General features: G+C 38.7%; 1 protein-coding gene across 2 annotated transcripts in view; it reads left to right on the forward strand.

Annotated features, from left to right (window-relative positions):
* Positions 1-27,921, forward strand: part of LOC132396276 (KAT8 regulatory NSL complex subunit 1-like) — a 146,625-nt gene that overhangs the window by 104,792 nt on the left and 13,912 nt on the right. The window contains exons 2-8 of one of the 2 annotated variants that reach the window (XM_059973802.1): positions 833-974; positions 15,834-16,043; positions 18,068-18,198; positions 18,773-18,977; positions 21,807-21,972; positions 24,010-24,177; positions 26,907-27,050. In XM_059973802.1, the coding sequence (XP_059829785.1) occupies positions 833-974; positions 15,834-16,043; positions 18,068-18,198; positions 18,773-18,977; positions 21,807-21,972; positions 24,010-24,177; positions 26,907-27,050 (1,166 nt within the window). The remainder of the gene's footprint in view (positions 1-832; positions 975-15,833; positions 16,044-18,067; positions 18,199-18,772; positions 18,978-21,806; positions 21,973-24,009; positions 24,178-26,906; positions 27,051-27,921) is intronic. The other variant, XM_059973808.1, reaches the window with a different exon arrangement.

Here is a 27,921-nt window from a genome sequence, read left to right on the forward strand (position 1 = left end):
ACCTATTTCCATGCTGTACAATTCCAGGGTGGGGAGTCTCTGTAATTCCCTACCATTTAAGATTGTGATGACTAGATCATTGAAGATATTTATGGGGAGGTAGATTAATGATTCAAGTAATGAGGAATTGAGGACTTTGTGCAATGGGCAGAAAGGAGGAATTTAGAAGTGGGGCCTATCAGCCATTTTCCAGGGGAATCTTGAAAGGTTAGGTGTCTGACATTTGTTCCTGTTTTGTTTTGTTATTTATTTAACTCAAAGGCTTTGCTACTTGAATGTGAGAGAGTAGGGTGAGATTGTACTTCATGTTGTTTGGACCATGTAAGTGCAGAATTGCCACTTGATAAGCTATCCAGTGAATCAAATCAGTGAACTGGACTTGGACAGTTAGTACAATCTTTTCCTTTCACTTGAAAAGTTGAAATTATTTAAGCTTGTTGCTTTATTTGGGAAATAATGTAAAACTAGATATCTATTTGCATAGTCCTAGTTCCTTGTGCAATTGTGTGCAATTTCCTTGTTCCTCATACATTAATTGTTTAAAAGTATGCAGAATCTCCCAGCATATGCATTTCTCAGGTATGGGAACTGCAGTCAGTTCCATTGTTGGAGTACATGAATAAATCTTCCAAACTGCAATTAATAAGATTTGAGCTAATTGAGGTTACATAAGCAATTTTTTTCATAGTACCTGGATAATGCAGTTCAGTATCTTGCTGCAGAGGCCTTTATAATAAATATATATTTTTATTTTTAAATCCATTTTAAACAGAGGTTAAAATAAGCAATTGGTTCATTCTCTGGAAATCCTCATATTAATATTTGTTCACAGACACCGACGCTTGGAGTGGAAATGGGCAGTGGAAAGGGCAGCGATTGTCAACCGCTGGACATGGTTGCAAGCTCAGGTGTCCGACCTAGAATACCGAATACGGCAGCAGACAGACATATACAGACAGATCCGTGCAAACAAGGTAAGTGCAGAGATTGATATGAGGCCGGAAGCTCTTTTCCCCCTTAAGTTTAAGACAATGCCATCTATTTGCACATCGTGCACTATTAATTCAAAATTTAGAAATGTTGTAGATCAAGGGGATATGTTGTTATTTTAGTAACGTTTTCCAGCTGGGATGTTTGTTTTGTTTTTTAATGACACTAATATTTTTGCACAGTAGAGGTGGTAATACATCATTACATTACTTTAAATATTGAACATCTCCAGTTACATTCAACTGAGTGATTTTTGTGTCTACCAGAGAAAGTGTTCAGATTTAGTAACTGATGTAAGTTCAGAACTATAAAAAGATAACATATGCTGTTAAGTGTTTTCAGTTATTGCATCAGAGTAACTTTCTCGGGTATCAAAATGATCTTGGCCTTTTTCAGTGACATGGTTGCATTTTGTTTGCTAAAGTAGAAATAGCTTGAATAATTACAAACATCAGGGTGAATTTCTACAGTGATTTTAATCCCCATCTCAGTTTTCTATGTTAATACAACTTGTCTTGATATTAAATCTTTGGTACTTGTAGAATAACATCTTTTCAAACTGAAATTTTAAGTTTCAGAACTGCCTTATAAAATGCCTCCCAATGTAAAAAAAAATTTAAAAATCACTTATTTCTGCTTACATAACATTCATGAAATTGCTGACCTTCACTAACTTTTGGTTTTACTACTACTTGACCGTATTTTCAAATATTTCCTTGGCCTAGTCCTATATCATCCCTCCAACTTAGTGGTGAATGTGTTCCTTCTCTAGTTCTGCTGTTTTGGAATTGAACTTATTTGCCGTTGTGAAGGTCTGTAACTTTGGAATTCTGTTTATAAATCCCTTTTCACAGTGACTGTTTCTCTGTTAGGGAATTCTTAAATATGTCGTCTTGATGTATAAGTGTATAGCTACCTTGATATATTATGACTTTAATTTTGACAAAATTGCTTTAAAAAAAGAGCCTTGTTAGTCTGATAGAATTAAAATATGATTTTTGTTTCAAGAGCAATCATTCAGCCTTAGTACCCATGATACCAAGATTTTTCCATATTTAAATAATTTCCCATAATTAAATTCATTTGTGCTTGATGTATGTTGTGCAATGTCGTAGTTGCATTTAATCTCTATTTACATGATCCTTTCAAACTGGCCAGTAAATCTGTAAACTGTAAGTTGCTATATTTGTCAATTTTCTTGTATTTAGCCAGCTACCTTTTGAACATATTGTTGAATCAACATACTGTTTCATCATATTGTTGAACAATTTTTGTTCCTGATGAAGCATTCCAAGCAAGAACCACTTTCTGTGTGACAAAGTATCTTCTCATGTCTGTTTAGTACCCTGCCAGACAAATGTGTTTGGCGTGCTTCATTTTCTCCTGTCCTACCTTTCACACCAGAGCTGAAATTATTGCTTATAGCTTTAAAGGCCTTGTCCTGCAGGAATGCCTTAGATCCTGTTTGCTCTAGAGTTTTGCCTCATGGCTAAAACTCTAAAGCATTAGCTGATTGGCGGGAGACAAACAGTGGAAATAAAGGCAGTCTTTTCAGATTAGCTGCCCATGACAAGTGTTCTGTATGGGCCGGTGTTGGGATTGTTTCTTTTTACCTTGCATGTCAGTGATTTGGATGGCAGAATTGATGTCTTTGTGGCCAAGCTTATGGACAATACCAGGATGGGTGGAGAGGCAGGTAGTGCTGAGAAAAAAGGGGAAACTGCAGAAGGACTTGAACAGATCAGAAGAATGAGCAAAGAAGTGGTAGCTGGAATACAACGTTGGGAAGTATATGGTTATGCACTTTGGTAGAAGAAATAGAAGCAAATACTATTATCTAAATGGAGAGAAAATCCAAAAATCTGAGGTACAATGGGACTTGGCAGTCCTCATTCAGGATTCCCTAAGGTTAACTTGCAGGTGGTGAGAAACACAAATGCAATGTTAGCAATTATTTTGAGGGGACTAGAATACGAAAATAAGGATGTAATGTGGCTTTATAAGGCACTGGTGAGGCTTCATTGGAAGTATTGTTAGTAAATTTTGGTCCCTTTTTAGGAAAGGATATGCTGACATTAGAGAGGGTTCAAAGCAGGTTAATGAAAATGATTCCAGTAATGAAAGACTTGTCATATGAGGAACATTTAATGGTGTTACATTTTATAACTTAAAAACATTAAACTAATTGAAAAGAAAACAAGAGTTGGGAGATGGGTCTTGTACTTTTTTTTACTTTAAATGAGGTGTATACCTATCACATCATCACATATGCAGTTCATTTATTTTTACATATAACCATAATGAATTATATAAACAACAAAGAATGCTTTATGAAACAATATTATTTACAAGATTACTCAAATATTACTTAAATATTAAATACACAATGCCATCCCTATGTAGCTATAGATTCCAACTCAATGTAGAATGCATTTCAGCTTGCTTACATAATAAACAATATGATACAACTATTATATAGACTTCTGCAGCAAGGTAAATTTTAAATTGTTCCATTCATGCCTAAAGATTTAACTACTGTAAAATATTTCTTATACCAGTGGGATAATGTACTTTCTGGTGAGAGAGGTCACTCTGCTTTGGCAGGTGAGACTTGTGGCTGTGAATGCAATCTCAGGCTACATCCACACTACACCAGATAAATCTATATCCGAAGTTTTTTGCCTTCATTTTTACCCTCCGTCCACACTAAAATGGTGTTTTTGTCCCTCTATGCTAGAGCTTTTCAGAAATGCTTTCCAAAGTGTGTATTTTTGAAAACGCCGCTTGGGCAGATCAGTGTGCTTTATCAATACAACAGAGTTCGTCAGTTTTTCAATGTTTGTCGTCAGCCGGGTCATACTGTCCCTGTCGGTTGCCTCCATACGCCTCAGTAATTGTTTTTTCTTATTTTTAAGTCCTCCTGTGCAAGAAGCAACAGCTGCCCGTTGTTAAGTTTTTCTAGTCTGTAACTGAATAAACGCGCAGCAAATCTTTCACAGTGAGATTCAGCATCAAACATGTCGCTTGTTTTCGGTAGATGTGTCCTGCACATGCGTAGTAGGAGGAGATTCGCCAAAATCTCTGTTTCAATGTGGATGGAGATATTTTCAAAAGCACATAGTGTGGACTCCCCTTCCTTTTGATTCCGCTTAAGACACCTAAAGTATTCTGCAATGAACAATGAATTCTGTTTCTGCATTACTTTTAATATATCAGCAAAGCTCGTTTCAGCTGGTTTGGTTAGAGCAGTTAAACTTTGAAGCAAACTGTCTGCCTTTAAACCCAATACACTTAGCAAAATTGGTGCTCATTTCTCGTTGGCTATTTAATTTGCTTCAAAATACTGTTCAATTCACTCAGTATATATGCACCAGTTACCAGTTGAGAATTCAAACATGATTAACTTTCCAAAATAGCCAGCCATTTCAGTTGATTTTTTACGATTATTTTTACTTCATCTTCACTGCTCATGAACCCATAAATTCTTCTGTTTTTCTGCCTTTAAAAAAAAACTTGATTTTTTTAAAAACTGGACTGATCTTTGCTGTACTTTTTTTTAAAATGCTCTAATGTCTTGCTGCACTTCAACAGGTTGGTAGCAGTCTTGGGCTTAAAAATACCTTGTCGCTACTGTTGTTTTGTAACTTCAAAACATTACACCGATTAGAAGAAAAACAAGAGAGCCAAAGATACTGTATATTCTGGAGTATAAGGTGACCCCCCCCCCCCCCCCCATTTTCAAGGTTAAAAAAAGTGATTTTTTTCATGTTGCCTTTGTATAAGCTGACCTCTTTTGTAGAGGTTTTTTATTTAACCAGAAAAGATCATAAGATCTCACATGCTGGTACTCAGCTATGCCTGATCCAGACCCTGAAAATTTTGTGAACCAGTACCTGCTAAGAAAACAGGCCTAATCATTGGAGAGTGTTAGAGGTGAATTCTTAATAAGTAAATCAGGGAGAGAAATTTTGGATTAAGTTTGCAATGGAAAAGAATCCACTGAAATGTAACCCCAGTGAAACCATTTAGCACCCATCATAATCTTGTTAAAACACAACACTGGGTGGCGGGATCAGTCTGTGTACTTGGTATTGAGTTTGCGACCACTACGTACAAAAGATTAAAACAAATGCAATGTCATGCTGGCTTCAAGCTGAAGGTTGTTGATTTTGCTAAAGGAACGAATAATTCTGCAGCTGCTAAAAAGTTTAGTGTAAACGAGAGAGTGAGAAAGTGGAGAAAGGCAGAGGACACGCTGAGGGAAATGCCAAAGACAAAATGTGCAAACAGCGGGAAAACATGCCAGTAGCCAGAACTGGAAGAAAAAGTTTTAGAGTGAGTGAATCACCAGCGATCGTCTGGATACATTGGTACCAGAGAAATGATTTGAGTTCAAGCGTTGAAATGGGACGAAGAACACCGTGAGGTCAGCAAAAATTTCAAAGCTACATGAAGTTGGTGCACCCGATTTATGAATAGATGTGATCTTGTGTTGAGACAAAAAACAAAGATTGCTCAGAAAATTCCCGTGGGGTATTGTTAACCTTCAAGGACGCTGCTGGATGGACAAAGCGGGTTGCTTGAAGTGGGTTAAAGAGTTGTGGCGTCGATGTCCTGAAAGTGTCAGGAAGGAAAAGTCGCTACTTGTCTGGGGCCTGTTCAAAGCGTACTTGTCAGGTGAGACAAAAGCATCATTGAAAGCTGAAAATACGGACATTGCAGTCATCCCCGGTGGTTTGATGTCCGTGCTCCAGCCACTAGATGTGAGTTTAAACAAACCAAAGAATTCATGCGACAGTCATGTCGACAGTGGAACCAGTTTGACTCAAAAACAGCCAATAAACACGACCTGTCTTCCGTGTATTCGTTTTTCCAAAGTTGGCACCCTCTGTATAAGCCGACCCTCTAATTTCAGGACCAAAATTTAGGGCCAAATTCTCGGCTTATACACCAGAATTTACGGTAACACTTTTAAGTGAGGTGTGCACCTATCACATGATAGCATCATGATGTATGCAATTAACATTTTTACATGTAAGCATACCGAATAATATATATTGTTTCATTAAGCAGTTAGGTAGTTCCTGCATTGTGGGCCAGAGAATGATGTGAATGGCAGCAAATCTCCCAGTCACGTTGTTGGGTAGTTTGCAAGTAGTTGTATTTCCATGTGGCTGCTGGCCTTTTATTTATCGGAAATTATGCTGTTGAAGACAACTTAATAATTTGCTAAGGCGCATACTTCAACTATGACAGAAGTAAAAAGTACAATGGATACAAGTAGAACAGCCTGCTTTTTCCTGAACATTGTTTTGCTTGCCATTTTGTGCAAGCACCCATTATTTATATAGGACAGGCATTGTGTTGTGCTTTGCAGATGTCTTGAAAAGTTGGGTAACACCTTATACTCGGACTCTAAAGTGTTCCTTGTGATAAGTTTTACGCTACTAGTCAGGTTTCTACTCAGTGCCAAGGATATTGACACTGATATCTGGTGATGGTAATACCAGTGAATGGTAAAGGAAGGAGATTCAAAGCTCTAATCATAAGACTATAAGACACAGGAGCAGAATCAGGCCATTCAGTCAATTGCGTCTGCTCTGCCATTTGATCATGGCTGATTCATTTTCCTCTCAGCCCCGTCATTTTGCCTTCTTCCCATAACCTTTCACACCCTGACTTCAAGACCTGTCAACCTTCACCTTAAATACACCTTCAGTGCCACCCATGGCAACAAATTTTGCGGATTCACCATCCTCTGGCTAAAGAAATCCTATCTCATCTAAATGAATGTCCTGTATTCTGAGGTTCTGCTCTCTGGTGCTAGACTCCCTCAGTATAGGAAACATCCTCTCCATATCCACTCTATCTAGGCCTTTCAACATTCGATTGGTTTCAATGAATTCCCCCCCAACTTCTTAATTCTTCTAAATTCTGATGAGTACAGGCTTAGTGACATCTGTGGAGTATTTAATATTTCAGTAATATCTGAGTAATCTTGTAAATATGGTGTTTCATTTAGCAATGAAATATAAAAGCCAGCAGGCACATGGGAATGCAACCACCTGCAAAGTACCTGACAATGTGACTGGGAGACGTGCTGCCATTCCCTTCATTTCTGACTCACAATTCAAGAACTACCTAACAATAGAGATGTAGTCACTGCAAATGTCAAAGGTGATGAGCAGCATTTTCTGGAACAACTAGGGATAGGTTTTAAATGCCACCTTTTCAGCTATGTAACATGTCTAGATTTTGGTTTCTTTTTCTTCTCTGCATTCTTTGCTCTATCTGTTTTAATATTCTGTTTGGAATGCAAGTAATCAGTCCTGTTGGTGTTTCCAAAAGTCCCTTCTTCCCATTTAAAAAAAAATAGGCTTTTACACTGTTAGACTAGTACAGGACAGTCACCCTTTGTGATTCTCTTAGCCATTTGACAGAGGCTGAGTCCTTAGCTTGGGTTTAGCAGTCATGGAAAGACTGCAAGATAAACTTAGTTCGTAGTAGTTCTCCCGGTGGGAGTGTGGAAATAGATGGAGAATTATCAAAGTGAGGCTCAACCCCCAACCCATAGCAACAAACATTCAAGGGAAGTATTTACAGTACTGTTGAGCTCCAGTAGTAGCTGCCAGTTGTCTCATATGTGGATAGCTCATCTGGTTAGGGGTGTTGTTTGGCTGGCTGTCAGTGAACTGCCAGAAGGAGGGAAAGGGAAGAGGTCAGAATCTAAAAGGATTATCATTTAAATGGGGAATTGAGAATTTCTCTTTGGAGGGTTGTGAGTATGAATGGGGGACAGTGAATAGAGCAAGTCTCATTGTGTGTAAGTGTCATTGAAAGATTGAGAGTTAGAGCGAGATCTGTGTGAGAACTGGAAATTTTAAAAAGAGCAAATTTTGTTAATGAGTTTCAATGGGGCCAATAAAAAGAAGTTGGGCTTAAGTAGAGCGGTCATTGTTGGAGTGGACAGTATTAGAGTGGAGACAAAGATGCATTTTGGGTATGTTTCTTTCTCTTTATCATTGTTTGAGAATTTCACTTGCATGAATTGGGACTTGGATCAAAGATGGGAGAACTGAAAAGAGGTGAGTTTCACTTGAGAGCTTCACTTACAGGAACTTCCAGAGTAAAGTCAGCTAATTTTTAATAGGTGATTGGCTAATTAGCTAAATATTAGCAGTCGGTAAAAAGAAGCTGGGGCAACTAGCCATCTTGAGAGGGGCTGTTTTCTCGTCAAAATGCTGCAAGTTGTCAAAGTGTGGGCTTTGGTGTAAAGGGAAAACAACTCTAATTAAAGTAAAGTTCTCCTTTTTTCTCTCAAAGCTCTTTTAGACAATGACAGGTGAGCTGAGACTGATGGCATGCTCCTTTGCAATGTGGGAACTCGGGGATGCTGTCAGAGAGGCTCCTTATAGATCACATAATGGCCCTAGAGCTGCGTATGGATTCTCTTTGGAGCATCTGTAATTCAGAATATTGTAGATATTACATTCAGTGAGGTGGTCACACCACAATTTTAGGGAGAGGGTGACCAACAGGCAGAGCAGTAGCAGGGAGATAGTGTTAGGAGATCCTTGTGATCATCTCCCTTTGAAACAGATTTACTGCTTTGAATACTGTTGGGGTGATGGCTTATCAGGGAAGGTGGCAGTAGGGAAAGATACCATGGTGAGGGAAATGGACAGAAGCTTCTGTAGCCACAAATGGGATTTCTGGATTGATCTGTTGACTCCCAAGTACAAGGGTCAAGGATATCTCAGAGCAGCTGCAGGACATTTGCAGTCTTCAAGAGGGGATGATTATGAAGACCTTCCCAAACGTTGACATGAAAATTGTGATAATAATCGATTAGTTCTTTATGACTAAATCCCTGTGCAGACTGGGATCAATCAAGTTCTCTGCTATTGCACCACCCCTCTTAATCTTCCTTGTGCATTCTTGCATGTTGGCTCTAATATGGTTCCCTCTCAAGGATGTTAATCTGCATTTTGAGTCTGAAAATTGTCAACCTTTGCAACATCAGAATCAGAATTACTCCAACTTTTAAGTAATTGTCTCTGTACTACTCCAAAGTGTCCTTGTAGCTACACTCCAATCCAGGCAAGTCCTAGTTAACCTCTTTCCACATTCTCCCAGTAATGCACCAACCAAAACTATACAATTCTCCCAAGTGTGGTCTAACAAAAGTTGTATATAGCTGCAACTTGGTTTTCCTGCTTTTATATTTCAGTGCATCCACTGATAGAGACAAATATGCTGAACATCATCTGTATCATGTTGTGTACTTGTGTTACTGCTTTTTCAGGGAACTAAAGATTTGCACCCCAAGATCACTCTGTACATCATTGCTCAAAAAGTGCAACACCTGCATGCTGCACTAAATATTGAAGTTGGGATGGTGTTGATGCTAAAACTTGAGCAATATGATCATGTTTTCTGTTTTTACTATAAATTATTTCCACTCTTAATTAGAAGTTTATTGGAGGCAAGGTGTGACATTCTAGCAAGAAAGTTTGTAAAAATTTATCAGGACTATAATTTATTATTTTTTGCACTAATCTTCACTAAAATAGCTTTGCAGTTATGTTTACTTGGATCTGGGCTTGTATACCATTGTGAAGCAAACATAATGTGGAGCCATATTTCATAAGGCAACTGAATTTGAAGGTACAGTCAATCCTGTTTACAGTCAAGGGCTTTGGGAACAAAAAGGGCCTTGTGAAATGGTTAGCGCTGCTCTGTGCCGCCTTCATGATACTGCTGTGCAATGTAGACCACGTCATTAAGTGTCTCCACGGATAGTACCATGAAGTGTACAAAAGTATGTTTTTGTTGCTTTTGGCCTTTTGGGATGGTTTTGGGAACAGGAGAGTTAGGGGAGACTGTTTGAGGACAGAAATGCACTGGAGTCAGAAGTCAAACCGGTCTAGGCCTCCTGTCTGCCCTTGAAGGCCAGCAACTTGGACATGTGACAGAAGGACTGTGGTTGGATGTTGGTCTTCAGGTCACTGAGGGTAAGGCTGGTGGCCCCTCTCCAGCCCAATGAGTCATTGGCAAGTTCTGGGATTGGTGTTCTGTATTGGCAGGAGACATGAGAGGCAGTGACCTGCTGTGGTATACTACATATACCTGTCTGGACATGCCCCTCTGCTGATTGCTCCTGTGGCTCCTCCCACAGAACCCTGTATAGGCGATTGGAGGCACTGCTCCTCCCTCAGTCTCCAGGATGTTGTGTGGTGGTCTCTTGCTGCTAATAAAAGCCTATTGTTCGCCTCCCGTCTACGAGAGTTATTGATGGTGCATCACCTGCCAAGAATGAGAATCGGTGTGTCCAGAGTTTGAGGACTAGAGCACGGGTCCTCATTCATCATCATCAGAGAAGCCTGAGGTTGATACCAAAGATGTAAGCTCAAACATTGGTCTGAAGTCTGTAAGTTGAAGCCTGACGGCAGGAGCCCTGAGTCTGTGAACCCACTAGGACAGTTGAAGCCCATTGTCTGTGCATCCACATCTACTGGAGATGACCAATTCTGGGTTTGGAGGAATGTCTGTGCGTGGGAGGAGTGGGACTTATTTTTGTGCTTGTTATATCCTATTTTGTGTTGTTCTGCCGAGCAGTGTGGGCAAACCTTATTGGTACCAGAATACATGGCAATACTTGAGAGTTATCCCCAGCCCCTATCCTCATTATATACGTTGGATACATTCCTTGCAGTCGATGCATCATGTGAATAATTATTTAAATGGAAAAAATAGGGATGTGTTCCAGAGGGCTTCCTGGGTATGTTTTACCTGTAATTTATTCATATTCTCATACCAATACAACACAAAAGCAGTACCACAAAGGCAACATTCGTGTTATATTTCATCAATTTAAGGTAATCAACATAATAAATCATAGAAAGTTAACATTATATAGTTATACAGTACTCACCAACAGTGGCAGGTGTGTTTGCTTCGAGAGATGAGTGGGTGTTGTGGTGTCGGGATTATATCAAGCAAGCAAGGGGGGAAGGAAGACTCACAGAGCTCTTAGAACTCCCGGCAGCAGGAGATGACGCCAGTTTGAATAAAGTGATGAGGGTTGTTTGCTTGGCAGCATTTTGTTTTTCAGCATAAATTGGCTTGTAGGGAAGAAGGGTTGACAGCAGGGAACGACTGAAATGCTGATTCCATTCTAAACTTGGGTCTATGTCCATCGCCATTTGTGCCAAGTGTTCGACTTCTACCATTCCCTCACCATTGGTAAACTCCTGGGATTTTCAAAATCGTCTGTTGCTGGCAGCATCTGAAAGATAGTTTGCCGTAAATACGCCTTGAATATGGATCACACCTTGGTCGAGTGGTTGTATCAGCAGTACTGTGTTAGGTGGCAGGAAGTGCACTGTTATGTTAGGATGAATGCTGTCCAAATGTTTAGGGTGGGCTGGCGCATTGTCAAGCAACAAAAGAACTTTAAAGGCAAGATCCTGTTCCTGGCAGTAGCATCCCAGAGCTGTATTACCTTCAACTGATGCCGCACTGTTTATAATTTCCAACTTTTTTTCAAGTGTTAAAGTGGTTCTCTGCCACTCAGCTGATGGTCCAGGACATGACGTCGGAGTGCCTTAGGAAGCATAGTTAAATATTTCAAGCACAGAATCACTGTACCGTAGTTAAAACCAACGAAAGTTTAAGAGTGCAAGATCGCTCATCCACACCTTGCCAAAACCAACAAGACTGGCGGGAGTGAGATTGTGAGGCGTGCGCAGGTGACTTGTATTAGCAGAAAAGCAGTGCTCCTCTCATAACTGAGTTTTGGACACATATAAGGAGATGTTGGTAGAAATAGGTTCCTCATATAATTGTGAATCTGCATAGTCTGAAGACGCATATAACGAGGATAGGGTGTAGTTAAATGTGTTGATAATGCAAATGTGATAAATATATTTAATCTAAACTTGGGCTGGTGCTTGTTGGCCATTGTGTGGGGGTGTTTGGGGAGGGGTATGTGTTGCCTTTGCAAGGACATTACTTTTACCTAGCCATTTGCTTGATTAATACAAGTGTCTAATCAGCCAATAGTGTCAGCAATTGAATGAATAAAAGCAGACATGATCAGTAAGTTCAGTTTTTGTTCAGACCAAGCATCAGATTGGAGAAGAAATGTGATCTAAATGACTTTGACCATAGAATGATTAGTCTCGGGTGGTTTGAATACCTCAGAAACTACTGATCTGGGGTTTTCACATGAAACAATCTTTTAAAGTTTACAGAGAATGGGGCGAGAAACAAAAAAAAAATCCAGTGAGCAGTTGTTCTACGGGCAAAAACACCTTGTTTGTAAAAGAGGTCAGAGGAGAGTAGTCAAATTGGTTCAAGTGGACAGGAAGGTTACAGTAACTCAAATAACCATGTTACTACAGTGGTGCACAGAAGAGCATCTCTGAGCACACAATACATTGAACCTTTAAGTGGATGGGTTGTAGCAGCAGAAGACCATGAACATATGCGCTCAGTGGTCACTTTATTAGGTACAGGTGGTACCTAATAAAAGTGGCCACTGAGTGCATTGTTGGGCAAACACGCTGTAGTTATTGTAGAGTACTCTGACTTCTCATCTTTTCTTCCAGTCCTGATGAAGGGTCTCAGCTCTAAATGTTGACTGTGTTCTTTTACATAGATGCTGCCAGGTCTGCTGAGTTCCTCCAGCATTTTGTGTGTGTTACTTGGATTACCAGCATCTGCAGATTTTCTCTTGTTTGTAATTATTGTAGTTAGATTTCTCTTCTCAATGCTTAAAGATCTGTCCTAATTTTGTAATTTCTGCATTTATTCCAGTATTTCCTATTCCTAGATGTTAATAATGTGTTTATAGCTTTGTGAATGAAACTTCTTTACTGCCAGATTTAGAACTTCAAGAGGGATATAATTTGGTCCAAGGCTTTGTTGTTGCTACAAGTCCTTTTCAACTGGTTGTAGAGTCACAAAAAGAGATCAGTTCAATGTTATGCATGCCTGCCATCGACTAATCCCTTACCCCATAGCCATATATTTAGAGAATCAAGTGCTTCTCTAAATATTTCTGAACTTTTGTAAGAAGCTTTGCTTCCATTGGCCCCACAGGAAAAATGCACCAGATTTTACTTGCGCTGTGGATACTTATAGTCATCAGCACAAGTAGGCCTACTGAGTCCATGTTGGCAGTCAGTCATCCATTTATGTTAATTTGACAATTTTCATTTTTGTTGTCTCTCGATTCTTAAAAACTCCTCCCAGAATTGTTGTTGCTGATTAACTAGACATCAAATCATCTACATACGAGTGAAGATTTACTGTACCAACCTGCAAATCTTTACGATGTGCTGTAGTCACTGGAAGAACATTCAAACTCCACACAAATAACCTTTGTTAAGGTTGAACCAGGGTTCTCTTTGAGGGATAGAAAGCTAAGATGAAATCTTCTCAAAATGTTCAAAATTGTGTTGGGATTTAATTCAGTAAAGAAAATTCTTTCCACTCACAGTAGGTTAATTAACAAGAACAGGAGTTTAAGGGAATATTAAAAAAACCAAAGGCAACACACCAGAATATTTTAGCTTTACTCTCAGGCCAGCACAGACACAAGTGGATCTCAAGACAAGGAATTTGAAGAATGCCTATGAGATGTTTTTTTTTAAAGCAGCTTGTGGTCGAGCTTACTAGAGAAAAAGGTAATTCTGCATTTGGTGTTGTATATTGAACCAGATTTGATTAGGAGTTAGCTAAGGAAACTTTAGGAGGTAAAAGTGGTATAAGAACTCTTAATATAATAGAATGCATCCTGCAGTTTGAGAGGGAAAGAGAAGCTGAAATCAAATGTATCGGTATTAAAGTAGAGGAAATGGAACTACAGAGGCATGGGAGAGGAGCTGGCATTCTAAATGCAGGATGAGGCAACCGTGGCTGACCAGGGAAGTCAAGGATAGCATTAAAACAAACAAGAGGTCATACAATAGAGCAAAAATTAGTACAAAGCTAGAGGATTGGGATACTTTTAAAAACCAACAAAAAGCAACTAAAAAACAATAAGGGGGGGAAAGATGACGTATGAAGCCAATAGTGTAAAATAGGTTATCAAAAGTTTTTTTTTCTAGATATATAAAGAGTAAAAGAGAGGCAAGCGTGGATATTGCACTGCTGGATAATAATGCTGGAGACATGAGGACAGATAAATGGCGGACAGCTTCATGAAGTATTTTGGTCAGTTTTCGCTGTGGATGATGCAAGCAGTATACCTGAAATTTGAGTGTCTTGGGGCAGAATTGAGTGTAGTCACTATTACAAAGGAAAAGGTGCTTGGAAGCTGAAAGATCAAAAGGTAGATAAGTCGTGCAGGATTCCCTAAAGGTTAACTTGCAGGTTGAATCAGTGGTAAGGAAGGCAAGTGCAATGTTGGCATTAATTTCATGAAAATCACTCTATGATTTTCTAGCTGATGTATCCTTCTGTATCTTCAGGCAACCATCCTTGCTTTCCACAACTGCACTGATCTTCCTATCATTAGGAAACTTACTAATCAGACCACAGACGTTCTTTTCTCCAGTGCTATAGCTGAGATATTGTTTTGTGCTTCTGCCAGTTACATAGTATTATTCAGTAGAATTGGATCAGTCAAGCATGTTGGCAGAAACAAGGCTTTGTGCCAATTCTCCCAATTTGGGCAGGCTTCCTTATGCTTGAGGAGGACTTCGCAAGAATGATATTTGACAAGTCTGAATATGATAGCTTGATTGCTTTCAGATGATCTGTCTGAAGTTTATTAAGATTCAGTAGGCCATTTCAGTGAGAAGTTAAATTAAATGCCCCACCTATTTAAAGATCCAGTGTAACAGTTTTCAGATCATTGGCCAAAGCCTATAGATTACTTGCAACATATTTTGTTACTGTTTCTTATGTTGGTGCTTGTGGGATTTATTTTTAAACTTTTCCACTTCTCAATAAGCATTTATGTTACTCTATGCCATTACCATTTTTAAAAATCACCAGGGTTTTCCATTAATGTGTTAGTGCAACTACTGCACTAAGAGAATCATTTGGCTTTTCTCACTGCCTGAATGAGAAAAGGAAATTTCACACTGAGCAATACAGCCTTGTCTTTACCTTCATGCACTGTTTGACAGAAGAAAAACTTTCAATTCTATCACTGACTGTGATCCTGGTTCCATTAAAAAGGGAATTATTGAGTTTGTTTATAAATATTAGAAAAGTAAGAGAAAAATTAAGTCAACACACACAAAATGCTGGTGGAACACAGCAGGCCAGGCAGCATCTATAAGGAGAAGCACTGTTGACGTTTCAGGCCGAGACCCTTCGTCAGGTCTCGGCTGGAAACGTCGACAATGCTTCTCCTTAGAGATGCTGCCTGGCCTGATGTGTTCCACCAGCATTTTGTATGTGTTGTTTGAATTTCCAGTATCTGCAGATTTGCTCATGTTTGCTCAGAAAAATTAAGTCAAGGTTTTCAGTTGCCACACATCAGTTTAGTCGTTGCACTTTAAATATTCGTTAACTAATTCTCTAATTTTTTCTCAAGCTTTCTTTATTCCTATGCCCCAAAATATGAGAGTTGTTGATGCGTTTTGTATAGTCAGGTTCCTTTTATCTGCTGATGTTCCATGAACTAATTCAAAAGAATATAGATTAGGGGATAATTAATAGTTTTACATGGATATCTTGAAAAGCTGGGAGCAGGGGTATAATTTCTACATGGGTCAAAATGTTTATTTTATTGTTGTGTATTCTGCTGTATCTCACCAGATGTAAAGTACTCTCTACAGAGAATTTTTTTTGAAATATTTGTTTAATTTTCAATTATTTATCAGGGTCCTGTTGTCCTTGGTGATCCTCAGTTGCCGGAAGATCTGCTGAAGCACCAGTGCCGGTTAGTAACACCCTCCTCAGCTGCAGGCATGCAGGGCCTAGAGATGCACTCCAACTCTTCAACTGCCGATTCAAAACTCTCCATTATGAATAACAAATGTGACCTCTCACCGTGCAGCCCATCTCTTCTCTTGAGGAACATTGATAAACAGGTGTGTGTTTGAAGTGTCATTAGTCTAAACTTTTGCTGCAGTTTTAAAAAGAAACAGTGTGTTTCACGTAATTGGTTGTATTGCACTAATGTCTGTCCAATTTCTGTGAACTTCATTGGCCTGTGCAAGGTACAGTAGTATAGTAGTTTAATACTTCATAGACTGTAAAGCAGTTGAAGAACCTGAATTTAGTTAGATTACTACAACACATGTCCAAATGTATATTTGAAAGAGTACTGTTTAAATTGACTTTCATAAGAGCAGTCAGCAACTAAATGGAGTTAGAGAAAATATCTTGAGAGGACATGTGTGGTTGAAGTTTCTCCCTTGGGCTAGGAGAGAGAAATAGTATAGTGCATGGTGGAAGAGTAGAAGATTTGTGATGAGATTTAGAATGTGAGGATAATGTGAAGGAACTTTTTGCATCACTGTTGTTCTGCTGATATGGTTTTCATGAGACATACTGTTAAGTGCTGCCTAAGCTCAGCAGCCTCTTTTATTTGTACCTAAATGATCTAAGGGGGTAATAGGGAGCTTTGTTGATCCATTGTTTATCTTACAGGAGATATTTGGAGACGTAACTAGCAAATTGCCAACCCAGAACAAATTCTGTTATAGAACCATAGAACATTACAGCACAGTACAGGCCCTTCAGCTCTCCATGTTGTGCCAACCCAGAGAATCCTTTAAAAAAAAGTACTAAACCCGCACTACCCCGTAACCCTCTATTTTTCTTTCATCCATGTGCCTGTCCAAGAGGCTCTTAAATATCCCTAATGTTTTAGCCTTCACCACCATCCCTGGCAAGTCATATTCCAGGCACTCGGAACCCTCTGTGTAAAAAAAAAAAAACACACACACACACAAACAAACTTGCCCCTGATGTTTCCCCTAAACTTCCCTCCCTTAATTTTGTACATATGCCCTCTGGTGTTTGCTATTGGTGCCCTGGGAAACAGGTACTGACTATCAACCCTATCTATGCCTCTCATAATATTGTAGACCTCTTATCAAGTCCCCTCTCATTCTTCTACACTTCAAAGAGAAAAGTCCCAGCTCTGCTAACCATATGACTTGTTCTCCAAACTAGGCAACATCCTGGTAAATCTCCTCTGCACCCTCTCCATAGCTTCCACATACTTCCTATAATGAGGTGACCAGAATTGAACACAATACTCTAAGTGAGGTCTCACTAGAGATTTATAGAGTTGCAACATGACCTCTCCACTCTTGAACTGAATCCCCCTGTTAATGAAGCCTAGCATCTCATAGGCCTTCTTAACTACCCTATCAACCTGTACAGCAACCTTGAGGGATGTATGGATTTGAACTCCAAGGTCCCTTTGTTCATCACACTCTTAAGTAACTGACCATGGTGGGCAAATGTTTGACAGTTCCCTTAGAACAACAACAGACATTTCGGAGATTCTTAGGAATGTGTGTTACAGAATAATTGGCAGAATTTGACAATTTGTTCTGATAATAAGAATCCATACCCAAACTGACACTTCACCTCCTGTTGAGGAAAGACATTGAGAAAAGATTGGGGAAGTATGTGGCTGGCATTTGTTTAATTGGTCTTTATTATATTGACATCAAAGGTTCAAAGATGTTCTTTGTAGGAACAAAAGAAAGTGCAGCCCCTTTTATGCACAAAGTGCTGAATTGATGCATTGTTTCCCATTCACTATTATATTACAACATAATAGACACGAGAAGGAAACTGTTCCAAGCTCCAGACCCACTTCTTCTCATACATCTTCTTGGACTGCCATAATTCTACTTCTTTCAGTAGTTAATCTCATAATAAACTAAATCCCAGACTCTGTGTGAGTTGAAAATTTCTTTATTTATGGTTAAATTCTCAGACTTACTGGTAGAAAAAAATGAAGTGATACTTGAGTACCCTTTCTCATTATTTTGTAACTTTATATTTAGTTACTTTTGTAACTTTATAACATTTAAAAATAAGCTGCTTTTGGGGACTACTTATTTGCTTTCTTATAATTTGTTTTCTTTTTCAGAGTTCTCGCCTTACACAGTCTCTGGGAAACCTTATTTGCCCTTCCAGCCCTTCTTGTAGTTCCCCTTCAAGCTCTTCACTATTGCCTAAAGTGTGTACACCACCAAGGCAACTCAACGGGCTGTTGAACAGGTGAGTTATTTGATGTATGCATTCCCTCATAGTTAAGGTAAAGGAATAACAAATAAGAACTTCATTTGATTTAAATGGTGCCGTCCTTAATTCTACAGATTTTTATTAACTTTTGAAGTCTAGTTGGTTTTGCAGTGTAGGAAATGAGTTCTTACACTCAGCACTGTGGTAATGACCAGGTAATGTCCCAGTATTGTTTGAGAGCTAAATACTAATTTGGTCATCTGCAATGACCTCATGACACTTGGAATTAGTGCATAAGCCTCTTACACTCCACTGAAATGACAGATATTTATAAAATATTTCACGTGAAAAAGAGCATACCCGAAAACTCTGAGTGGATTGCCACACTAAATGTTTGTGGTCATGTTTTCAGACCCACAACTCTTTAGGTCATAGTTTTTGCCAGCTGGGTCAAAGATGTTTCCTAAATGTATGTTGCAAAGTTGCTTCACTTAGCATTTAAGATTTGTCATCAATGCAATTACATAAATAAAACAAGGCTGAAAAAAATTTGTAGTAATTTCATCATTTGATTCACCAACTTTTTTTTTATCTGCTCCATGTATAATAGTTTGCATTCTAGTCCTTTGGATAGCAGCTCACTTGACAGTTCAGATACTGAGGAGATTCTGAGTAAAAAACAACGGCTTGATGGACTCAATATCCCTCCATCACCACCAGACAACAGTTGTGTTGCTGCCAGAGTTCGACCTGTCCGGAGGTATAGAAAGCGGAGACTGGTCCGATCTAATATAGCATGTTATCTTGGCAGAAAGGTATGCAAGACTTATATTTTACTTACAAAGTTTTTCAAAGGCAGGCACCATAAAATTCTTTTGTACTAATGCATGAATGTATGCATTACATGATATTTCGGTGAGGGTGCCTGCTCATGTGGGATATGAGCGGTGAGATATGGAAGTTTTGTACTTGGCTGTAGCACTCCAAGGCCAAAAAATAATAAAGGCAGCTGAAAATATTATTTGTGTGCATTCTGGTAACTTCTACTGTAAGCAGCATGCAAATTGAATTTATCTCGTTGGCCATAGTTGCTTTCCCCCAGTAGTGATCAAAGGTTGCAGTGATAGACTCATACTTGAAGGATGGTCACATGCATTGAAATAAAGAAGTTTGTTCTTCTAAATTGTACAGAGTAGTTCCCAAGCACATTTCAACTGTCCTCTCCTTTCCCCCCAATCAAGAGTAAAATTTAAGAATATATGTGGTAAGTTAATTGGTTGCAAAGATGACCTGCCTATACAGAATAGCTTGGTTGTAGAAAAACAACAATGGAAAGCTATCAGTCTAATGTTGGCTTCCTTCCAATCCACTAATTGAGTGAGATTATGGATGTTCACCTTGTTTCGTTAACTTGCTATTGCTGCAGTGCCTATAAAATGTATTCAACCCCCCCCCCCAGAAGTTTTCATGTTTTATTGTTTTACAACATTGAATCGCAGTGGATTTAATTTGGCTTTTTTGACACTGATCAACAGAAAAAGACACTTTCATGTCAAAGAGAAAACTGATCTCTATAAAATGGTCTAAATTAATTACAAATATAAAACACAAAATAATTGATTGCAAAAGTATTCATTCCGCTCCAACCCCCCCCCCCCCCCAAATAATCACTAGTGCGGCCAATTGGTTTTAAAGGTCACATTATTAGTTAAATGGAGATAACCTGTGTGCAGTCAAATGTTTCAATTGATTGTAAAAATACACCTATTTCTGAAAGGTCCAACTGCTGGTGAGTCAGTATCCTGGTTTAAAAACTGCACCATGAGGACAAAAGAACATTCCAAGCAACTCCGCAAATAATTCTTTGAAAAGCACAAGTCAGGAGATGGATACAATAAAATTTCCAAGTCACTGAATATCCCTTGGAGTACAGTTAAGTCAATCATCAACAAATGAAAAGAATAAGGTACGGCTGTAAATCTGTCTAGAGCAGGCCATCGTCAAAAACTGAGTGACCATGCAACAAGGGGACTAGTGAGGCAAGCCACCAAGAGGCCTATGACAACTCTCGAGGAGCTACAAGCTTCAGTGGCTGAGATGGGAGACACTGCATACAAGTAAACACATACTGCAGATGCTGTGGTGAAATCAACACATACAAACAAGCTGGATGAACTCAGGAGGTCGGGCAGCATCTATTGAAATGAACACTAACATTTTGGGCTGAGACCATTTGTCAGGACAAAAGACTACAAGTGTTGCTCGGGTACTTCACCAGTTGCAGCTTTATGGAAGGGTGGCAAAGAGACTCTGAAGTCAGCTGAAAGTCATGCTCTGATGAAAGCAAAATTGAGCTTTATAGCATCAGACTAAATGCTGTGCATCATCAAAAACACAGCATTGTTACTGTGAAGCATGGTGGTAGCGGCATCATGCTGTTGGGGATGTTTCACTGCAGTAGACCCTGGAAAGTTTGTGAAAGTAGAAGATAAAATGAATGCAGCAAAATACAGGGAAATCTTGGAGGAAAACCTAATGCAATCTGCAAGAGAACTGCGACTTGGGAGAAGATTTGTTTTCAAGCAAGACAATGACCCCAAGCATAAAGCCAAAGCTACACAGCAATGGCTTAAAAACAACAGTTATAGTGTCCTGTAGTGGCCAAGTCAGGATCCAGACCTCAATCCAATTGAGAATTTGTGGCTGGACTTGAAAAGTGCCGTTCACTCACAATCCCCATGGAATCTGGCAAAGCTTGAACAGTTTCACAAAGAAGAATGGGGAAAGATTTCAGTGTCTAGATGTGGAAAGCTGATAAAGACCTAGCCATCAAGACGAAGCTGTAATTGCAGCCAAAGGTGTATCTACTAAATACTGACTTGAAGTGGGGGGGGGGGGATTAATTATGTAATCAGTTATTTTGTAATAATAAATTCAGACCAATTTGTAGCAATTTGTTTTCACTTTGGCACAAAAGAATCTTTTCTGTTGATCTATGTTAAAAAGCTAAATTAAATTAAATATGTTGTAAAACAATAAAACATGAAAACTTCTGGAGGGATGGGGTGAATACTACTTATAGGCACTGTACTTCTCAATTAACATAGTTGTTATTGGAATACCATCCATATCCTTGGTGTGTCAAGAAAGAGGAATTGTGGTATCTTCATGCCAGACCATTCCGTAGAGGTGGTGACACAGGCTTCTCTAATAACCTAGTATGGTTTTGAGCACCTGTGCGCAATTTATCTGTATATTCAGACAAGGCATTCTTCCCTGCAAAGACTAACAAATTTTAAGTGCTGCTTATGCCTGAATGCTATGAATGTACCGGCTCCTGCAGGAATTGGCAAATAGATGAGTGCAGTATATAGTTTGAGCTGGGATCTTAAATTTTAAAAATAGCTCCAGGTTCTACACTTATACTTGCATCTGAAGAGGAGCTGTCTTGTCAATAACTATTGGCTATGAAACCAGACCCTAGCACATGTCAGCATTTTCAGGAAAGAAAGGGAGAGTGTAAGAAGTTGAGCCACAAGATGTAATGTTGTAAAAAGTTTATTTTATTTGATATTACTAATTAATGTGTTCCTTGTATCATGCAGTTTCAATCTATAACAATATTTCTAATGAATATTTTACAGGCCCAACGCCCCCTCAGCATTAAATGTAGCTGTGACTGGCCTACTACATGTATTCTATGTGGTTCTAAAACCTTGATGCAGACTATGGATCAGACCAATATGCCTCCGCAGGAACGTGTGGCTATAATAGAACCTTGCTACCACTCCATATTGTCACTTCCACAAGGTGAGTGTGATTCTGTGTCACATGTAACTTTAAAAGCAATTTCAGGTTTCATTTTGTAACACACCTACATTTGAATGTTCTGGACAACCGTTATCTCTATTTCTCTATCCTTTTAGTGGATAGATTGTACTTTTTGTTTCGTAACCACACTGTTTCCTATAAAACTTCCATTGTGTTCTCCAGGTTTTCTGGCCTCATCATATGTTTCCATTGTAATGCATTGGAGATAGTCTTCCTTTTATTTTGCTTTACTTCCTGCTCCCACACTTGTTCCTCTTGGCCAAAGCAAGGAATAGGGCTCTGATAGAGCCTAACAAAAGCCTGAATACAGCATTTCGTCTTCTTTTCAGGCATGTTGGAGAGCTTTGAACTCAATGCTAAATTGAACAGTTTGATGCAACCAGCTTTGTACAGTTGGTGTCAGAATTTACCAGTTTTGATGTAAGGTCACCCATCCATAACATAAATTCAGTTTTTCTTTCTTCATATGTACTACCTATTACATATTTGAAATATGTTATTTATTATTTACAGAATTCTCTTGTTCCAGATTTCCAGCCACTGCTGTACACTTTATCCCACAGTTCCAGTATGACATTTTTCCCCTCTAATTTCCTTAATCTATTCATTTCTATTTAGATTGCTTCAGCCACTCTTGCTGTGATTTCATTTTTTTTTAAAGAGTCAGAAGGAGGCCCTTTGACTCATGGTGTCATTGCTGGTTCCAGAACATTCCTATCCATTCTATTCCACTATTTATTTCCCTGTAACCAATCTTTCACATTGTGTGGCGACTCATTTCCTAGCGTATCCGAACCGACTCACAATTAGATAGCCTACGGGGGTTTGCGAGCACAGAGCTTTGGAGCCTCTTCGCCATGGGGGGCCGGTTGACAGAGGCTTAAAAGTGAGGCTGAAGTTTTCGAATAAAGTTTTTCCTTCGACTGCAGTTACCGACTCCGTGTCGTAATTTTAGCGCTGCGTGTAGCACACCGCAACAATTGATTGGTAGTGCCTGCCCCACACGCCCCAAATCTTCAGCCTATATGGAGGTAATTTCTGGTGACCATTTGAATTACTACCATTATATTTTGAGATGTGGAGGAAACTGGGTACCTGAGGGATGGCCGAAGAGAAAAATGTAAGCTTCATTTGGACTTCACTGCAGGTCAGGATCAAAGCTGGGTCACTAGAGTTCTGCAGCATTACCTGCTGCACTATTATGCCCCTTGTAATTAATAATCATCAAACTCTTATCAGTAGTATTTAACTTTTCCAAGCTGAAACTTCTTTTACTTTTCCAGTTCTAATGAATAGTCATTGGCCTGAAATGTAACTTTGTGTCTCACTCCACAAATGCTGCCTGAGCATCTGCATTTACTTTTCTTATGTTTGGTTGAGTTGGCCAGGTGAACTAAGCCAGCCTTTGTGTGCCCTTATCTAACTTGTTTACTGTCAAACATCCTGCAGCAACCTTAGTCTTGGTTCATATTTGACTGTAATCTGTTAGAGGAATCTCCCATCTAAAGAATGATTGACTAATACCCCATGGGACAAACCGTAATTGCAAATTTTATTAAGCCATGTCAAATAATGTGAAGTTGTAAATAACAAAAGTAGCCTTTTGTTTCCACTGATACTTCCTGTTTTTTATGTTCGTTACTCATTTGTTAGTAATGAGGACATCTCTGACAGTGTGGTATTTGTTGCTCATCCCTGGTTGTCTTAAAGATACTAACAAGTGGCCACATAATATAGGATTGGTGTTTTGTGCAGAAGTTTCCCTGCACTGAACAATATTTGTAAACTACTTAGGTCTATTTTGGCAACTTTCCATCAGCCAACATACAAATAATCATATTTTTGGAGTTTATTTTCTCCACCATGATCTAGTTGAATGGGGTCTTGGGTTGCAAACCAGTACCTTGGCCATATGGCTAATGACTCTTATTGTATGTTAAGCATAAAAGTTTATTTCTTAATGATCTACATAAAGAGTAAGCATGCCAGTGAACTTGTTTGTTGCTTTGTTTTCAGACACACCTCTTCATATGCACTTTGAAGGTTTACTCAAGCAGGAAGAACATCAAAAATGGCCTCAGAAATTCAAGCCTTTGAGGTTGTTGTCACATGTGAAGCAGAGACCCCAAGATTCTGCAAAGAAAGTCTGTCAAAAGCTTGCCTCAACCCTTCTCTCATCAGCCAGTGAGTTTTGTGCCTGTAGTTTTAATTAACATGTAGGTCGGGGGCAACAGTGAAGGCACCATCAAGGTTAGGAAGAATGAGCATGCACTCTTGTGTTATGGTCGTTTCAGTTTTCAAACTACTTGTTTTGTGACTACTTCTGTTTGCATACAAAGTCCTACAAAATGCAAGTAAATATGAGCTGATAATCAGTTTTTGGTATGTTGATTTGGAGCATGTTATAAATTTAAATATTAAAACATCTTTTTTCTTTATGAAAAAGTAGTGGTAGTTTGAATATAACTGAAGAAATGTAGAGCCACAGTTTAATGTCTCTTGAAAGACTCATTTCTAACAGTGCAGCACTCTTTCAGTACTCAAGCACTATTTTGGATTATGCATTTGTAGCCTGTAATGGATTTGACCCCACAACTGCTTAAGGCAGGAATGTAAACAATAGAGGATAGCTAACATGAGTCGAAAAGTAATATCACTTCCTTAGCAGCTAAATAAGTTTCTTTACAGGAAAAGAGAATTAAAAGAATGTTGATGTTGGCAAAAAATTACACAATCAGTTTTGATATTCTTTTCATCTTAGTGCTTAGAGAGAACCTAAATCCATTCACCGGTCTTTGAGTGGTGATTTAAATATGACTTGTTGGACTGTGGTTAGAAAATAATAAGTAATCTGAACACGGATTTCTAAGAATATTTTCTGTCGTAGATATCAAGGTTAAGAGTTAGAATTTGTAATTGAGCATTTCACATTAGCCAGTGTTGAGCAATCCTATATATGATTTGAGATTTGTTTGCCTTTTGAGGCTTGCCTTAATCCAACAGAGTAACCTCCTCCACCTGCATAGGTTTATGTTTGTATTTTTATGTATATCTTTATCCCTTACGATTTTATAAACCTCCATGAAATTAGATAGATAGATAGATACTTTATTCATCCCCAAGGGGAAATTCAACATTTTTCCAGTGTCCCATACACTTATTGTAGCAAAACTAATTACATACAGTATTTAACTCAGTATAAATATGATATGCATCTAAAATCACCCTCCCAAAAAGCATTAATAAATAGCTTTTTAAAAAGTTCTTAAATAGTTTTATTTACCACACAGCTTCCTTTTTTACCCAGGGAAAGCAATCTTGGCAATACTGTTGCATATCTTTTCTGTACCCTCTCCCGAGCTGCTCACAGTAAATCCAAGAGAAATCTCACCAATGTCTTGTACACTAACATTTTGTAGTCAATCTCATCCAATGAAGGCAAACTTGGCATATGCTGTTTTCACCACCCTGTTTACCTATGTTACCACTTTTGGGGAACCATGTACTTATACCCTCTGGTATCTCCGTTCAACATCTCCCAGGGCCCTGATGTACACAGTCCTGCCCTAGTTTAACCTCCCAAAATATATCATTCTGCACAAGTCTGAGTTAAATTTCATCTACCATTACTTTGCACATTTTCCCAGTTGCTCTACACCCTTTAGATAGCCGCCTTTAGTGTCTATGATATCACAAAATTTTGGTGTCATACATGAAGTTGTTAATCCACTGCATTCTCATCCAAATCGTTGGGATATATGACAAACAACAGGAGACCCAGCATCATCTCTGTGGCACAGCACTGGTCACAGGCCTCCGATCTTAAAAAAAAACAGCCCTGTACTTAAGACCATAGACATAAGAATGGATTTAGGCCATTTGGCCCGTCAGTTCAGCTCTGATCGTGGTTGATTTATTTTACCTCTCAACCCCATTCTCCTGCATTTTCCCTGTAACCTTATTCTCACCCTTACTAATCAAGAACCTATCAACCTTTGCTTTAAATATGCCGAATGACTTGGCCTTAAGCTGCCTGTGGCAGTGAATTCCACAGGTTTAACACCCTCAGGGTAAAGAACTTCCACTTCTACCTTGTATTCTAAGGCTTTTTATTTGCTGCTTGGTCTGAATTTAAATAGTAAAATTGTTAATTGAGCTGAATAATTAAGGAAAAGAACATTTGCCAGGCCTGAATTTTATTTATCCACTTCCTTTATCCCAACCATTTGCAGGAGTGCTGGGGCCTTTCTTGCCTTCCATCTCTAAAATTACCCTATCTTTTCAACACCTATATTTCATCCTTTAGCTTAGTCTTGATTTGTATCTGATAATGCTTCAGTGAAATACTCAAGACGTCCTACTGTGCTTGACTTTCTATGTAAGTGAATGTGAGACTTTCAGATCAGAATATTTGAATCCTAGTTTGTGCTGAGTATACTGATATTGCTGTAAAACACTGTTCTTTCAATTAATTTTCTGTACATCACTCCATGTAATTGCTGCACCAGTCATATCAGAACATTCAGTTGCTTGTGTCCTGCTGTCTGGAATTGTCTCTTAATATATTCATCCAATTTTTATTTAATCCTGAGCAACACTACTTCAGCTAAGCTTTTAGTCACCCTCCTTAATTTCCCAATACCAGTTGTTTTTCTTGTATTTTTGAAGTCCTGAGGAACGTATTTTATGTTAGAGGTGCTATGTAAGCACTAGTTATTAATTGAAGAAAGGGAAAGAAAACGACTTTAAAAAAATCAACACTGTAAATTCTATGGATAAGTTTTCTGCAAACAGAGGAAAATCTTGTGATAAGTTTAGTCTTCATGTGACTGGAAAAGTTATGGATTTTTGCAAAAGGGTGAGCTGGATGGATCGCTTGTTATGATATAAGAGACTTATTTTTTCACCTTCAGAATACGTACAAAGTGGAAATTCACCAGAAAAGATCTTCAAAAGGCGACCAGATCACTGGCAGCCATCTTCAAAATCAGATGTTGATTCTTTCACGGAAAAAGTCAGCACACAGATAAAGAAGCAGAGAGCACCTGTACACTTAGGTAACAATAATTCAGAAATGCCCAATCTTGTCTTGTTTTTGCTAGGGTTTTGATGGCTGTCACTGATTAGGCAATAGTTTACTTTTACAAACTTTTTCCTCAAATCATCTTTTACATTTGGTAATAGCAGTTTACTGATAATTTTTTGAAGGAGAGTACTAAAACCATATGTGTAGTCGAACTACTGTTACTGTACCAAATGCTATGTCAAATGACTAGAAGGTAGTTTTCCAACTAGACCTGGGACTTTCTGCTTGCTCTACTTGTATCCCTTAGTCTTGCAAACTGAGAATTTTTTAATACAAGAACATTCTCAATTACATACTGTATACCTGAGAGCATTGTGCATTACAATGTACTGCTGCTGCAAAACAATTTTCTCAATATATGTTAGTTATATTAAACTTGATTCTGAGAATTTTTTTTAAAGACTGGCATGTTAGCCAGTCTTAGCCTTATTCCCCCTTTGAACTCCCCTATTTCCTAACTAAGAACAGTACCAAAGGTGGTAATAGTGGGGGTGGGGGCGATGGAAGTGTTTCACTAGAGCCTAATTATTTTGTTACGGATGTGGGATTGTACTTTAGTACACCTCCTAATGTGAAATTAGGTTCTATAAGATATAAAATTTTAACCTTTCAGTTGCGAGTTTGCTGTTTGCAGCCCCATCTACCTGAGGGCATCTCCAAGGATTTATCCTGTGCCCAACACCTTGATGCAGTCACAAAGAGGGCATGCCAACGACTCTTCATTAAGAGTTTGAGATGATTAGGAATGTCTCCAAAGATTCTTGCAAATTTCTATAGATGTACAGTGATGAGCATTTTGACTGGTTGCATCACAGCTTGGATGAAGACTGCAATGAACAGGA

Source organism: Hypanus sabinus, chromosome 1 (genome assembly GCF_030144855.1).
Source record: "Hypanus sabinus isolate sHypSab1 chromosome 1, sHypSab1.hap1, whole genome shotgun sequence".
In the NCBI taxonomy this organism is placed as follows: Eukaryota; Metazoa; Chordata; class Chondrichthyes; order Myliobatiformes; family Dasyatidae; genus Hypanus; species Hypanus sabinus.